Raw genomic sequence first — 17,758 nt, 5'->3', positions numbered from 1 at the left:
ACCGACGCTTACCAGCTGTGTGATCTGGGTCGTGCTGCCTTCGTTTCTTCATCTGAAACGATGGAGATAATGAAGGGTTCTACCTTCTGGAGTTGTTGTAAGTTAGTCCACAAAAAGCATTCGGAATAGTGTGCGACACATAGTAAACATGTCAGTGGATATTGTATGCGACCACCGAGCATATCTTACAGGTCACTGTTCATAACTGAGGCAGCAATCCCAAGCTAACTCTAATCAAAATTAGGGCTTCTATTCCCATGTTTATTCTGAGGCTGGTATATTTTGAATCATGGAATTGTTCATGGAAAGACTCTTCAACTCTCAAGAAATCAATTTAATGCAAGTAGTAACTATTTATTGTATTGACATATTTACAAAATATTACAAAGTGAAATACCACTCTAATTCACCATATTACACAATGGCGGCATACAGGCAAGACAAAGCATATGGAAAGAAATGTTTACTTCTGTCTTTGGTATTAGAAATCTACACAAATCCGCAGCATTTAAAATTTCCAGTACAAAGTATTAAACATAGACAAAGATGTAATCGGTAATGTTATGAAAAGGAGCTCTAATGTCCTCTGCTAGGAAGCCCCCAGGTCCATGAAATGCAACAAGAAGACCAAACACCACTTGTAAAGGAGGGGGGCTATTGGCTAAAATAACAATAAAAGAAACAGTACAAGCTACAGTACTGTACGCAGGAGTGTTTCAATTTGTGACGCGACTTTCTCCATAATGACATTTGGCTGACAGTAACAGACAAAACATTCCCGAGACACAGAGTCACAGATAGACTTCATAGGAAAGAATCCACTCCAAGAGTGCGTCTCAAGGGTACAACTCGACTGTACAGAAAGAACATTTTATAAAATTCATTTTTGTGATCATTTACACATATACAAAAACTTAATTGGTTTTAGCAAACAATAACTTTTCTAAAATGCAATCACAGTTTACATAATTCTGAGGTAAAGATCCTGAATCTATCTTTTGAGAAGTCCTAGCTCACAAAGGTCTCTGAAGGGGGATGTGTCTACTGAACATCAAGTTCTGGCATTAAAGTGGGTCGGGGAGAGGGCAGGCCACACCTACCTCATATTTCAGAGATGATCTAAAATTTCAGAACCGAATGTTCCTAGTTTGGCTCTAGTAAGTTAATGCTTCTAATGTTCTGCTTTGTTGTCTTCAAGCATGAAACAGTCTCTGAATCGTGTTGGAACAAGACTTCTGCTCTGGGGAAAATATTTCATCAGGAAAGGGCCAAGTTAGTGTCTTAACTTGACTGCCTTGACTGAGGACTCTATATCCCAGGAAGAACATATTTAAACTTCTCACATAAAAAGTAAAAGCTTGGTCAAATAAATGCACCGCAAAACTGATCTTCCTGCCAGTTAGCACACACCCCAAAAGGGCCTGCAAATGGGAAGGTCCTAGTGAGAAGCCGGGAGCCCACAGCGAGTAAGACCAGAAAAGCCTTAGGGACTCTCCCCTCCCAGAAATGCATAAAGGACCCAGCTGTGTTTCCCTTACAAGATCCGCAGCAAAGTTATTTGTGCTGCTGTATACTTCAGGAAAATGTGAGATTCAGCAGATATGTACCAGTTTTTTGTTTTTTTTGTTTTTTTGTTTTTTTGCAGGGGTGGGGGGGCGGGCAGGAAGGCCTATTTTCATAGATGTTGCTTCTATAAAATGACTTCCTCTCAATTATAGCCCTTGATCTATTTCTGTAAACAACGTCACCTTACCCAGGTTACTTGTAACTAGAACATACCCAGCCCAGATTATTTCATCAAGTACACATTTCCAAAATAACCCTACGAAATCACAAAGGTTGTGAAAATTTCATAGGAAGACACTCGCTTTTATGTAATTTTTTTTATAAAGAAGTTTGCAAATAGAACATCAAATGAATAATTAAAACCCCTCTGGCATACGTCACTTATGAAGCAAACCTGAGCATTTGCCTCTTCTATTTTATCATGAGTCACATCTGGGGGTTAAAGAGTTTGCCGGGCAAGGAGTCACCTTATGAGACAACTGAAGACACGAGTACTGCTGGACCTTTCCCGTAAGCTGCCCAAATAGCAAAACTCGAATTTTTCCTCATGCTGAGAAAAGCAAAATGAAACTTCTGCTTCTTTGTACCATCCAAAATTCTGGGAATGGCACGTGAGAAGAAAGTAAATATGTGTTCCACATTTACTAATAGCTGGCGTTCATGGTGTCTGACCGCATGGAGTAAAAAGAAACATGAACCAATGTGTTTGCAGGGCTCTTTTGGGAAAAGCGGCTTTGGGCTTTGCCCTGGTCCCCGACAATGACGGACTGGCAGGCTGTTTCTTGCACAGCTCGAGGCAAGCCATTAATCTGTCAGTACCAGCATCTTTAAAAATCCCAGCATTAAGACTTAGGAGGGGAAGAGGAGGGAGGTTGAATAGCCAGAAATGCAGCTTTTTAAACACTTCAGTTAATTCACAATGCTGTGCGGGCTTCTGTGTATCCCTTCTCTGAGATTCCTGGTGCAGGGTGCAACGCTGGGGTGCAATTTATTCATCCTCTTCCACGTACGTGGATGGAAACCAGCCCACCTAAAAAAGAAAAAGCAACCAACGTAGCAACATGACTTTGCATCTGGCATTTCAAAGGGTTCTACAAACAGAGCATTTCGTTTTTATAACACCCTGATTAAGCTGGGATTTTATGACCACTGTAGGTAAGGAAGATTGATTTAACTGCCCTAGAAGCCTGATAGCATGAATGATAGAGACAGAGGAATAAAATAAGCCTACACAGTGTTCTAATCTGCTAGCACTCAAACAAATATGTAAATTAAGTGTAATAAGGGCTCTCCTACTTAACGCTTCCCGTTTCTGCTCTAGAACAGGATACAAAGACAAGGGTGCTATGTCCCATTCTTTCCAATTTACATCAGCAGCTCTTATAAATATTCTGTATTCCACATAAAATTTATGCTCTGAGGCTTATGGACTAAAAAGAACTGAAATGTTCCTCAATCCTTTTCCAAATAGGAAGCCATCACACTTGCCCAGGTGAACTTTATTTATGCCACGATCGTATCCATTCACCATATTTTTCTTGAGTGCCTGTTTTCAGTGAGGACCACCACCACGCTCCAGAGCCCCAGCTCTGTGGGGTGAAGGCTTCTCCCCAGGCCCCCGAGAGGGTGCCAACGACCGCCCGGTCCGCTTCATTCACCTGCACAAGCACCTCGAGAGGGTCAACTCACCCTGCCGTTTACTTCTCCTCTCCACCAGCCATTCGCACTCATTTTCGTGTAAATCTTCACCACATCTCCTTTCAGCAAGGACAACTCTCGCATGTCTCTGGCGCAGAAGTCATACCGAGCAATGGCAATGCCCAGCACTTTCGGACTCAGCACTGTTAAGAAATGATGGGGAGTCAGAACCGATTTGCGTTTAACAACCATCAGCGCCTACTCAGATGAATGTTCTAGATGCTATCAAAATGCACAGCCATGACTTCACTACAGACTCATGATAGTGGCGGAGGAGCTTGAAAGCAGCACAACTGTTTCAATGCAGTCAGGTGTAGTCAAGTTCACTTCATAACGCTTAAAGAAGCATTGTTCTGTTTCATTCTTCATAAGAACCTCAAAGCAGGGACTAGTTTTTGTTTAAAAAAAAAAAAAGTTAATATCTAAATTACTATCCAAGGAGATAGAATCTAAAAGAACTAGCATAAATTTCCTATTGATGGCATGATAATCCATTTCTAACAAGAACCTCTAAGGTCAAAGCTTTACATTTTTACCTCATAATTTCTTCAACTGAGACTCAAAACAACCAAATGTTTTGCTCTGAAATTCTCCTTGAATCCACGTCATTGCTTCTAGTTAAATGGCTCTTCCTCCCCCAACCAGCCTTTTTTGGGGGGGTTAAAACTATTTGGGGACAAACTCAGTTGTTGTTTTATATAGAATTTCATTATGTGAAGCTGAAATGAGGTTTCACTGGAAGAACACATAAACACTATCAATTTGTCCTCTTTCTTTCAAACAAATACTGCAGGTATAGAAAACTTTGCTGAAGGAATGTACTGAAAAACAAGAGGTCAGTGTGTTCATTTTCTATATTCAGGTTTGTTTTATGGTAGGAAAAGAGCTAACTTACTCCCTGTCCTAACCTGCCCTACCCTGAAAGAAAAACTCAGTTCAAGCTGTACATTTGTTCTTCTCTAGTGTTTTGCGACACATTTCATACTTAACTTCTCTACCTGTTGCTCCTTGGGGTTATAAAGTATTTTCAATTATATGTGCAGTGATTCTGAGAATCACTCACCTGGGAACAGTGGGACTTTATAACCCTTAAACGGTAGAGGAACGGAAGTATACGAAAAAGAAACAAATGGGAAATGCCATACATCTGTATTTTTAACAGTTCCTAGCACCCAGGCAGCCGAGCTTGCGACTGGTGTTAGCCTGGAAGAGCCTGCCCACTTGGAGACAGGGAGTGCTAGCCTATTACTCGGGGCTTTGCAGTGAGTCTTTGAGTCTCCAGGTATCTATCATAAGATAAATGAATAGCAATGCCCTAGATTTCAGAACTGTAAAGGGAGTAAAAATATGGTCATTTTACTTTACTGTTCGAACACAAACCACTTTAATAGTTTTCTTACTGAAACCTGTCCCATTACTGGGGCACTACTCTCAGAGTTAGTGCACAGAAAAACACCCCTGTGATGGAAAAACCAATCATCAACGTAACCGTGCGACCTTGCATAGGTCTCTTTAACCCTGGAGGCCCCACGTTTCTCACCTATAAAATGAAAGGTCTCTGCTAGCTGACGTCTAAGGTCTTTCTGGTACTAAAGGTTATGATTCCACTGGGACTTACAGGTTAATTTTTAAAAATCTGTAAGAAAACATACTTGACCTAGCCATAACGTATGCCCCTACCTGGCACATAAACAGCCATTAAATTCTCGGGCTCGTGACAGAAATCAAGACCAGAATGCCTGTACACAAACTGATGCGCACAGTCATCCTTCCAAGCAACACGAACTTTACTTTTCTAGTTGGACACAAAGTTGGGCTTTTGGTTCTGTTTATTTTCTTATTGGGACTATGTGAACGTTGGCTTTCCTCAACTAAAATTTCTAAGCCTCAAGAAAAGTAATGATTTTAATAGAGTGGTTCATCCCCCACTTTATACTTTCAGCCCTCAACCCTTTCCAACCTCTCCCCCAACGGATAAAATAAAATTTAAAAATGTCTAATGGAAATACATAACATGAGCACACACACAAGACCAGAGGAATGAAATGTCATGACAAACAATGACTTTATGACAGAGAAGAGGAAACTACACAGTGGGAATGCGACTCTAGGGACTATTTGTGGGGAGATGCATCTATACGAGAAGCAATACACAGAGGTTAAAATATTTTATTTGCAAACAGAAGCAAGTGGAAAAGACATATAAAAGCAGTAAAGCAGTACCTGACCAGAAAGGAGTGGAAGAAGGGGGAACAAAGCTGTAGTCTGGAGGAGTTACAAAAGAAAACCCACAGAACAAAGAAGGGGCTTAGAGAAAGAAAGAAAAAGAGAGAAGCAAAAGAGCATTTAGGTAATGGCAAAAAAATATCTCAACACAGCTATGTCGTTGTCTATAATCATAAGGAAACGGCCACATCAAAGTCGGAATCTCAACCTTCGCTTTCACCCACTTCTCCCCTATCACCATTTCTAAATAAAGGACAAGCCAGATTTTTAGATTTTGACCGACACTAGTTCTGAAATTTAGAGCTGTCCATCCCTTTACAGGTGAACACAGCACACCCACTCCCCGGTGCCATCTTTGAGCCCCTTCCATCTGAGGATGGCCTCCATGCACAATTCCCACTTTGTTACACCAGTGGAAAGGGGGAGCCTGTAAGTTCTTAATGGAAAATATGCTTCACATCAAAACTGATATAAAGAGGCAAGAGCCCATAGAGTAGTGCCAACGAAACATGCAGAGCCCGAAGGAAAGTCACTCATACGGTTTGTTAGGCGCCACCCCACCCCCAGTCAAGCATGCACACGCTAGCTTATTTCCACACACACACACAATGTAAATCGTTCCAAATCTTATCATATAAATACATCTCCCAATTTTAGGAATGTATGGAAAAGTTATATGTAAAAACTCTACCCTCAGAAACTTTTTACTTTACTTTTAAATAATAAAAGCAAACGGTTATCCAGTGGTCCTGAAGTGTTAAATGCCATGTTCTATGTTTTATATTCAGCATTTAATTTAATCATCCCAACAATTCAAAGAAGAAGGTACTGATACTGTTTCCCCTTGATATCTTAGAACGGCCTGGGTTCAAAGCCAGGCAGGAGGACTTCGGGGTCCAGGCTCTTAACTGCTGCACTGCTATGCATCAGCTCCCTCCCTAGGCAGTTATCAAACTCCACCTGTCAATGCCACGGTGCCATTGTAAAGGAAAAGAAAGGCCTGGTTATACATTTTCTTCCAATATTTATTTCCCCCTTCATCCCTGTAATAGGTTATTTGGCCAGGCTGTGTTTGCCCAAAAGGCACACTTCATTTCTCTGTCTTCTTGCAGGTCTATGCAGCTTATGACTGAGTTCCTGCCACCAGGATATAAGCAAGGGTACTGGGAGGCAGCTTGCGGGACTTTTCCTGGCAAGGCAGCTGGCACATGCATTCACCTTTCTTGTTTGGTTCTTTATTCTATCCTGCTGTGTGGAATGTGAAAGCTACCATTTGGGTCCATGAGGAGAAAGGCCTCACGTTAAGGATGGTAGCTCATAAGCTTGAGGGAAGCTGAGTTACTGAAGATTTAATGGAAGAGATGACCTTCCCCCACAGCCATGGACTGACCACTTCCAGGATTTTATTATAAAGAGAAATAGCGGTCTAGCCTGTTTAAGCCAATGATTTTTGGATTTCCATTACTTGTACCGGGACCTAATCTAAACTGTGACAAAAAGTTTCTAGGACCAAGGATGAGGTGAAAGTGGGTTAAACAAACTGGAATGAGTCCATATAATCCTGCAATATATTCTGTCTCTTTCAGGCCACTGATGGATCTGAGAGCCAAAGAATTCTCCCGAAGGTAATACTCTTGTCAGGAAGGGGTTCGGTGATACTTATGAACGGCAGTAGCTCATGAAGGGGATACTCAGGTACTATCCAAGTAGACTGGCCATGGAAATTGGATGCGATTCAGTTGCTCTCAGAACCATGGGCTACGGATCCTTCATATATGCATTGATGCATTCATGACACTTTCCTCATGAATGGCCTTACATATTTACTTTTAATCTACCCTGAGGCATATCCTCGTTGATAAGCTTCTTTTCTAATCCATTGCATCTTCCACATTACATTTTTTAAACTTTAAAATTCAGTGGTACATGCCATTACAATTAATTTTACAATCTGCTCAATTCACTTATTGCCATGCAACATAACTGGTTTAAATTTCCTGGAGATCCTGTTATACCCACTATTAGAGAGAAGAGGGGATGCCATCTCTAATTTAATGAGAAAAATGGCTCATATCTAACTGTATTGTTGGCAGAAAATCTGGTGCCAAGATTCCTACCCCCTGTTTGTGAACCCCCCATTCTACACATTACTTCTGGCAAGTACTAGAATTCTCTCCTTTAGCTGCTTTCTAAGTGCCCATCCTTGATTATCTCTCTGGTACCACTTTATCCATAAAGCAATAAAAGAAGACTGTATTTCTTCAAAATTTCTAATGAAGGTAATGTAAGTCAGCAGTCTGACCTTTAACAAGAGATAAGTTAGCTCTAGAAGGAAGAAATAAGAAATCAGTGAAAACACAATTAAATGCAATTTAAATAATCTCAATTGGTAGATATTAGATCAGATAACCTGTCTCTAATTTTAAAATATCTAACATTCCTGAAGTAGTATGGATAATGCCTCACTGTACACAGTGGACATGAATCTGTTTCAGATACATGATATCAGTGTGCTACCCTTTCTCTTATCTAACCCTAAAAGCTTTATACACACTGGCATTCATGTCTAGTAACTACAATTAGAATCTTCTTCAATCTTATCTAAAATATTATAATCTTAGCTGAATGGTAGCTATTTCCCCATGGTTAAGCCTTGACTCCTCTGCTGGCTTCACTTGAGACTAATTTTTTTTTTCCCCCCCCACAATGAATGGAACAGATTCTGGGATATGCCCTGCATCCTCACCTAAATTCCAGTCTGTAATTTCAGATGTTTTCATGACCCTGCCATGAAGGACCACCATTATCTCTGATGCAACCTGCCTGAAACCAAGTCTTCCTCCTTGTGATCTAGCTCAAACTTCCACATTTTTGTCTTTTCAATGACTTTCGAATTCTTGGCAAACTACCCTTGCAAAGTCAGTATGCTTTTTATTCACTCTCTTCTTCCTCTGAAACATGAAGTTATTCCTTCACTGAATTCTCAGCTCCACCATCCCAACCCAGGTACTTATGCCATTTCTAAACTAAGACAACTGCCTCCTTTTGGTATTCTTGCTTTGCACTTTCTTTCCATTCTATTCTAAATACTGCCTCCCAGCTACTCACAATAAACAGAGATTTGTCATTCCTTTTCCCAGATTATGAAATCCAAACTCTTGCCCTGAATTCCATGGCAATTCATAGTCTGGCTGTTTCCTGCCTTTCTAACCAAATCTTCCCATCATTTTGCCACATAAATTCTTTTCACCCAGACCAGCTGGTGGGAATACCCGCCAAGGCCCTCAGCTTTGGTTTCAACTCAAAACTTTTGCTCACTCTGGAAGGTTGCTCCTTCACCTTGCCCCTGCTAACCTTAACCTCCTTGTCTCCAAAGCTCTGCTCAGGCCCTTTCCACGAGTCTTCCCTGACCAAGCCAGACAACACTTGTCCCCTTCCTTCCTTGTTCTTTCTAGCCATCTGAGGCACTTACATCATGGCACTCCCTGGCTCTGCTGTTTAATTACTGCATAGCTCCAATTAGTTGTTGCTTCTGGAGAGCAGGGCTAACCCCTATACTGCTTCTGCATCCCCACAGGATCAGGCCCGGTGCTCAGCTACTGAGGCTGCTGAATGGACAAGTATCTCAGCAGGGTATTCAATTTGGCAAGCTCCTATGTCTCCTCCTCCTATTCATTGAGCTCATCTTCTGCACATTTAACTGCTCAAAAAGACTTCCAACAAAAGCCAGCACAACACAAAGAAAAGAACGTGAAATATGTTCAGGTTTTATTCCCCAGGATCCCTGAGAACCATAATCTATCAATGATATTCCTACCATAACTGTAATTTTTCCGGAGATGCCGAACAGCTATTAAGTACTGTATGTCTCTTGGCATTAAGCGTACTGTATGCCTGAGGAATCTTCTTAGGGGTAAAAGGTTAATCAGTTTTCTCCTGCCACCCAGTGCACCGCTCTCAGCCAAATATTTTAAGGACTGGTAGGGATGCTTTCTAGTTTTCTACACATTATAGCATGACTTATTGTTGCTGCTCTTCCTATACATTAATTTTCACTGCCTTCGGGCCCTTAATTCTCATAAGCTGGCAAAATAGCATCTGAATGCCTGACATCTATGGAGACAAGAGTATAAAACAACATGTTCCCTTGGAAAGGATGGATTTAAATCTAGATGTAAATGATGTCAGAATAAGGTATTTGATAAAAAAAAAATTTTTGCAGAGTGGCTTAACCTGCAAAACACATTTATATCCTTACTGAGAACATATCCACCTATTTCTAGATGCATATACATGTTTTCTTCATCAAACTCTCCTATTATACCAAGGTGCTGCTAATGTAAGAATTACTGGTAGATGCCTATCCTGGAATGGAATTAGAAATAGACAAGTAACAGTGGCATTCAAATGAGAATGTTGAGGTGAATTCTCTCCCATCCCTTTCACTTCCTGGGCTAATATTCACTTCACCACTTAATATTATAGATAGCCTGTCTGCTAGTACATTGCATCATTTTGGGAAGTTTCTTGAGAGAAAGAACTCTTTTATTCCTATCTGTACCCTCTGAGACAATGTTAAGTCTATGTTGAGACCTTTATCACTGAAGCAATCATTGGCAAACCGCATGCTTTAATTAAGGGCCTAACTTTCCTCCTTCCTCAAACACTTTGAGCTCCTTACTAACACAGACAAAGGAGAACCTTACTCAGAGAGACCATCATATTCAGGCAGGTGTCTCTGGCTATTTTTCACATGACACCTGGCACTCAGTTGGGCTAACATTGGTGGGATATTAGGAAGTGAATGGCTCATAGTATGGTGACTTAATATTTCTCATTAGGAACTATTAAGAATACAGTCAAATATTATTTATCAACTTTTCCAGGTTAAACAAACAAAACCAAAAGTACAGACATTCTCTAACTGAAACAGAAGTTACCTGTTACTAAAGTGGGAACAGAAGCTATCAGCATAGCCATAACCAACTGGCAAATCACTGCTGAACGGTATTCAGTTCTGAGACTTAACTGAGAAAACCGAGCCACAGCACACAGAAGTATTTCAATCAAGAAGAACACAGTGCTTACAGTAGTATAAAAAAGTGCTCGTGAACTGGTATTTGATGCCTATACTTCTGTTGTCAAGGTTAACTAAACATTGCTTTAAAGTTTTAACTCTGTCTTGATTAGGCTATTCGTGTTCATGACCAAATGAAAATCTACTCAATTTTCAATAATGTTTGAAATTTATACACAGTAGAGAGCAAGCTCAATCAATACTCTTCCTTAAGGTACTGGTTATCAAATCACAAGGTAGTTCTGAACTACCATTACATGTATAACTGAACATGACCCTAAGCATTTGCTAATTCTTCTATGAGACAGACATTCCCCATGTCTATCTCTATCTAGGTTGTAACAACCACGTGTTCACACTCACTTTTGTAGCAGGAAGCTATTAGTAAAGATATCAGGCAATCGGGCCAATGGTATGATCATGAATAGATGATCCCTGTTGAGTCTGCTGCCCAGCAGTGGCCTTGGGGAGAATGATGTTCCTATGTGGGACACTCTGATGAGCAATCCAGTAGACTCTTTTTACCAAGACTGTCTACAGATGGCCTAGCACCAGAGAACATGCTGAGAATTTAATGACTGTTTAATTTAAATTTGTGGTCCTTAACCTGGTTTTATTTTAGAACTTAGCCATGTCTTAGACATAATGTCAAAAATTTGCTCCCCCGTTTCCTGCAAATGTTCAGTGTTTGTTGTATATTTTATATACTGTCACTGAAAAAAATAATTTAGATTGGTTTCATTTCATTGAATGGTGGCATCTGGTAAATGGACCAATCTCCTTGAACCTGAAATTCAAAGTTATAACAAGGAAAACTTATATCTAGAACTACTGGAAAAAAACAAACAGCTACTTTGTATTCAACACTGCACGGTATAAGCATATAAAGCCATTAACAAGAAAAAAAATGAGTATAAGGCCTTTCCTATTGTTATGGAAAATTAGATCATTTGACATTTCTAGGAATTTCAGATTATTTACAGACATCTAGTTTATCAAGACACAAACTTAATTCTAAATCCTCACTCTTTAAAAATAATTGATAGACATTTATTAAAAAACTACTGATGTCCCAAGTATTGTGCTAAGGTGATATTGGAGATATAACAAGACAGAGCATCTGACTTCAGAAGAGCTTACAGATTCGTGAAAAGACAGACACATACAGAAATGATACAGAGATGAAATTAGTCATTTTGGATTGAGAATGCTATGACTAGACTTTAGGCTCCATCTGAGCCCCTCCTTAAAAAAATCTCCAATCTTCCACCTGCTCAGGTTAAAACCCTAGTCATTCTTGAATCTTCTCTTGCTAGTCTGTTTCACATCTGATGTGAACAGCCTGTTGCATCACTTTCAAAATCCATCACCTATATGGCTGCCTGTTGTTCCAAGCTGCTAGCTCTCGGCTGGGGTGCTGCATGAGCCTCCTTGCTGGTCTTCCTGTTTCTACCTTGTCCCCTTCTCCGTGGCCTTTTTTCAACAAAGGCGGCAGAATAATCCTGTTAATACTTAAGGTTCAAATCACGTCTTTCTTCTGCTTAAATCCACCAGCGGCTTCTCATTTCTTCCAGAGTAAAGGCTAAAGTCCTAAAAGGCACTGCATGCTCTGGCCTCCCTTCCCTGTCCTTCTCTGGCCACACTGCACAGATCACATATGCTCCTTCCTTTGCACTGGCCGTTCCCTCTCTCACTTGAGTCTTGACTCAAATGTTACCTTCACAACGAGGATTACTTCGATGCCCCATAAAAGTGTCATGGACATTCACCACTCGTGCCAAGTGGTACAGAGAGAAAACAGGGTTTATTGGAGGGAATGACATGAAGGCAGAGTAGTAGGTAGAGTCCACCCCAAACGCCCACTGTCCTATTGCTTAGGTAGGGCACAGACGGTCTGCACACACCATCGTCAAAATTCCAGCAGCCTGCTTTACAGACTGATAGCGTATTTAGGCAAGTTTGTAATAATAGAAATTCCCTGTTACGGACTGAATGTTTGTGTTGCCCCTACCCCCAAATTCATATGTTGAAACCTAATGCCTAATGTGATGTTATTAGGCAGGGGGGCTTTTGGGAGATGCTTAGGTCATGAGGACGGAGCCCCCATGAATGAGATTAATGCTCTTATGAAAGAGATCTCACTGAGTTCCCTAGCCCCCTCCACCATGTGAGGACACGTGGTGCCTTCTGTGAACCAGAAAGCAGGCTCTCAGCAGGCACTGAATCTGCTGGCACCTTGATCTCGGGACTTCCCAAATTCCAGAACTGTGAGCAATACATTTCTGTTGCTCATAAGCCACTCAGTCTATGTTATTTTGTAACAGCATTTGGAACAGACTAAGACACTGGTCCTACAAGTGGCCCTATTAGAAAAGGGAGCTTCTGGAGCCAATGGCTGGTTCAGCCTCTCCTGCTGTTGAGAAAACTCAGAACTGTTGAACCAGCTTTCTGCTAGGCTACCAAAAGGAGGAAAAATGAGCCCCTGGTTTTGTTTCTCATCCCCCTACCACCCCAGTTAAAATACTAAACCTTCTCTGGCACTCCTGAGTACCATCGCCCAGTTATATTATTTTTCCGAGAGCACTCACCAACTTCTAATATACTTAGAACTTATTTTTATCTATTATCTGCCTTCCCCACTAGCATGTAAGTTCCACAAAGGCAGAGACGTTTGTCTATTTTTTTTTTTTCCCCACTGCTGTGTATTCTCCATCAATTCAAACAATTTGAAGAATGCCTTCCCTGAAGTAGGCTCCCAATAAAGATCTGCTGAATGAATGAATGTGGAGACCTATGGAGGGGGTTATTGGTGAGAACAGACAAGGAAAGAAGTTTTTAGACTCATCTAAATAGGGAGAACTGTACCCTATAAGGAAGAAAGAGAAAAGAAAGAGGGAAAATTAACTGGAGAAGACTGAACTTTGCATAGAAAGACTGAGCAAAATCTGAACCAGCAAGTCAGGCAATACAGGAATCTTTATGCTCAATTCTGACAAATTTGAGTGTGTTCCTAGCAGGCTGGCCAGGATGGTGACAGAGGTGGCTACCGTGTATATGAGGGGGGACTGAATAATCTGAGGTAGTTTATAGAAAAGAAAAAGACAGAAAGACAGTGGAGAAGGGGGGGAAAAAGCACACCAAAAGAAAGGTTATCATGGTAGAGAGAATATATCATATATTTACTTTGAGTAGCTCTAAAGAGATGAACTATTGTATGCAGGTACAGTACATTTCTAGATCAATATAAGAAAAAAGTTTTTATTTTGTTCAAAAAATAGAGTGCTTTGTACTGCATTGGACATAAGGTCACCTGACTATGCAAGCAAAGCCTGAGGATGACCTCTCAGGAATGTCATAAAAGGTACCTGTTTGAAAAAGCCTGGGCCAGGCGAGGCACTGAGGTGCAAGGTACAAGAATCCCCCCTGCGTCCCTCTCTATTGTTCAGACATTAAGCTAAACTGTAGGTCACATTTCAGGGGTATGAGAGAGATAATATATGGTGCAAGTAGATGCTCAAAAATGTTGAGTGCATAAAGGAATGAATGAAAGGAAAACATAGCCAGTTCTGTACTCAATTTCGCATGTTATTAGGAGAGAAGCGAGTTGCAGAATTAAGACCTGCTCCCTGATGCAGACTTGGAATTTAGTGGGGGAAGCTGGTATCAGTGGCAGATACCAGGAAAAGAGAGCTCTCGGCATTGTTCCTCAAAGCCAGGAGCCTCATCCAAATTTTAGGAAGGAAAAAAGGAATTCTTCTCAATTTAGATAAACTGTGTGTTCCATAGGAAAGAGAGACTAGAAAAACTAAAGCCTTGGATCGGGGCTGCCATGTGAGGGTACTATAGTCAGTCAGGGAACAGTATACACATTGATTGAGACTAGTTTTTAATTTAGAACATAAGGTCTATGGGAAAGACAGTATAAAACATGAAAAATATTAAAACATAAGGCTGCTTTTTGAGCTTTTAAACATTAAAAAAAAAAAGATGGCTTTGAATGAGGTTATCTGTATCTGTAGAATTTCTGTCTGTAAGCTCTATTTCTGAAAGGACCCTGAGTACTGGCTACTAATTTTTAAAGCTATCAGGTTCAGGATAAAAATGCCTTTTAGTAGCTAGTAAAGCTCTTGAAGTAAGTAAATAAAAACAGGGAGCCCAGCATGACCTGATAATGAAGATGTGCAACTGTAGTTGATCAGTTGCCCAAGAATAGTAAATTCTGTGGACCTCACAGACATGCTGAGGAAAAAGAATATAAAAATGTCAGCAATTTGTTACAACCATCTTAGCCCATGGAAGAGTGTGTGTACTGGGAGAATATAGCTGAAGCCCAGGAAATGGAAGTGGGAAACCAAAGTCGCAAGGAGAAGGGCTTTATGAATACATCAAGATGTGCCAGATGAGGCTGATGTAACATTTCGCGCCGGGTAACAGTACCGGAAGTGGTGGCCGTTGCAGCAGTAACAGTAAGAGCTAAGACATGTACACTGCCCACGTGCCAGACCTTGTTCTAAGTACTTCACAAACTCCAACTCTTTTAAGCCTCATCAAGTGAGCATTAAACCTCATGAGCCAGCGCTGCACGATGAAGTAAACGAGGGGGACCCGAGGGAAACTGTCACTTTGCTGTGTCATATAAGCAGCACCTGTGGTGCATCCGTGTGACAAAAGAAACCTTTCGTGGCACTTCTTCTGGAGCTATTGGTTCACAGAACTGCTGGAGACATGAATTTAATGTACATAAAAGGGGTCTGAAAAACACAGTGTTTCACCAATCATCAAATTATTAAATATCAGGCAGGATTATTGGGTTCTTACGGATCAAATATTTTATATGAAGTATCAGACATACATCTTGGAAACTCTCATTGGCTTAGAAGTGCTTTCTCTTAGGGAGACAGTGCATCTTACTGCAGGAAAGCTACAATCCATTTAAAACACTTCATTGTATTAAGGTAATGGTTGCCTTCTAACTCCCATCCATTGACTACCTGTCTACCCTAATAATGCAAGTCCTCTTGCCACTCTAACTTATAAACAATCAGTTATAAACAAACAAAATAAGGATGGAAAAATTTAGAGAAAAACTTTAAATTGATACTATGAGCTTGTAATGAGTTGAATGGTATACCCCCTACCCTGTTCCAAAAGATATGTCCACCAAGAACCTGTGTATATGATCTTATTTGGAAAATAGGTCTTTGCAGATGTAGGTTAAGGATCTCAGGATGAGAGATGAGGTCATCCCATATTTGGGGGGGGCGGTGTTCTAACTGCACTAAGGTGGGCTCTGAATGCAATGACAAGTGTCTTTATAAGATAAAAGAAAGGGATCTGACACACAGAAGAGAAGGTAATGTGAAGACAAGGCAGAGACTGGAATCATGTCTCTATAAGCCTTGGGATGCCAGAGACTGCCAACGGCCGCCCAGAAACCATAAAAAAAGGCATGGAATAGATTCTCCCTCAGAGTCTCTAGTAGACACCGATCCTGCCAACACTTTGATTTACAACTTCTGGCTTCCAGAACTGTGAGAGAGTAAATTTCTGTTGTTCTAAGCCACCCAGTTTGTGGTCATTTTTATGGCAGCCCAAGGAAACTATTACAATGGGATTAGGAGCTCCAGTGGCGCAATCGGTTAGCGCGCGGTACTTATACAATGGGATTAAAACAAACACGTTATCAGAATAAAATGGAGTCAAACCCAAATGCCAAGTCATCGAAGAAAAAAATGACAAAAGATTGAGCATAAGATAGGGGATCGGAAAATAAGGGTAGGTGAGAATGGGTTTGTTGAATTACAAGGGCAAGAAGGTAAAAACTAAATGAAGTGGATGTTTGAGATAATAAATATTATCCACTATTATACTGTGATTAAACTAATAAATAGTGGTTAAGGCATTGTCAGGCTGTTTCAGGAATTATCAGAAACATGAAAGCTCTATTATGCTATATTGAGTTAAATAAACACGAATGATACAAATTCTCCAAGTTTCCAACACCCTGGCTAAAATGAAGTTCATGAACCTTGTCAAATGGTTAGTAGAGTAATGGGGATGCATGTGTGCAAGGAAAGAGACAGCATTGGAGTGAAGCCGCCCAGGCTCTGGATCTGGCTCTTTGTCCTGCAAGGTCATTTGTATGGTCCCAGAGACCAAATGAAACCTTTGTTGATTTTTTAAGAATTGCTATAGTATTTGTCACCACACCAAAAGGAGCATACTGATCTATATTTTATTTTCAAACTGTCCCATTTTCCCCTGCTTTTTCAAATATCAACTACACATGGCACTTTAATACCTGCTAGGTCTCCCATGGGCCTTATTTTCTGACTGCATTTATTTAGCCTTTTCTGAACGCATGTTTCATCAAAGGCACTGTGCAAAGCGCGATCGATGTGAGAATGAGGAGCAAAGGAGTCGGGTTCCTAAGGCTTGAGGGAACAGTACGCCAGAAGAAATCGCTTAACCTATATAAAAATAATATTATATGTTCTATGTAAACTATGAAATGAAGGTGTTAATGATTCATCTTCATCCCGGACCACTCTTTTTGGTGCCAACCACCTACTGAAATATTGAGGATGCACAGGTACTAAAACTTTGTGCAAAACGGAATGTATTACCTTTTCCTCTATACCTGTTAATATCTCTTCTGTTTCCTGGTCAATGGCTTCACCATTTGCCAGTCATCCAAGGCAAGTACTTGTATATCTTCCTTGTACTACTGCTACCTCGATTCCCTTATGCAATCAATTACACTTCCAGAAGATATCCAAATCTGCCATAGTCCTGCTCCACTTTGCACTCTTGTTTAAACCAGCATCATTCCTCCCTTGGACATCTGCAATGACTTCCTAACTCATCTCTGTTCTGTCCATGCCTCCCTCCAAGCCACTATCATGGAGTAGATAGTGATCTTTTAAAACAGTGTAAACCAGTTCATACCATTTTCTGCTTATTTATAAAGCTTAATACATTTCCACTGTATATATAAATATATTAGAATGCGCTCACTATGCTCCAAACATGTTGACTTTCCAAGTCCTTCGACATACAAAGTTACTTCCTGATTAAGGGCCTTCACACAAGCTATGTCTCCACCATGGAGTTACGTTACTCTCCATCACCTCACACCCTGCCAATCCACACAGATCCTCTACATTTCACCTAGATGTCACTTCTTCTGTC

The 17,758-nt window shown here is 40.7% G+C and overlaps 1 protein-coding gene across 1 annotated transcript in view; it reads right to left on the bottom strand.

Annotated features, from left to right (window-relative positions):
• Window positions 1-329: 329 nt before the first annotated feature.
• Window positions 330-17,758, bottom strand: part of VAV3 (vav guanine nucleotide exchange factor 3) — a 362,307-nt gene continuing 344,878 nt past the window's right edge. Inside the window, exons 26-27 of the mRNA XM_036089450.2 lie at window positions 3,256-3,407; window positions 330-2,596 (exon numbers count right to left, since the gene is read on the bottom strand). Coding sequence (XP_035945343.1) covers window positions 2,555-2,596; window positions 3,256-3,407 — 194 coding nt within the window. The 3' untranslated portion in view covers window positions 330-2,554. The remainder of the gene's footprint in view (window positions 2,597-3,255; window positions 3,408-17,758) is intronic.

Source organism: Halichoerus grypus, chromosome 5 (assembly GCF_964656455.1).
Source record: "Halichoerus grypus chromosome 5, mHalGry1.hap1.1, whole genome shotgun sequence".
Taxonomy (NCBI): domain Eukaryota; kingdom Metazoa; phylum Chordata; class Mammalia; order Carnivora; family Phocidae; genus Halichoerus; species Halichoerus grypus.
Note: the sequence above shows the minus strand (reverse complement) of the source record. Positions and strands in the feature narration are given on the sequence as shown.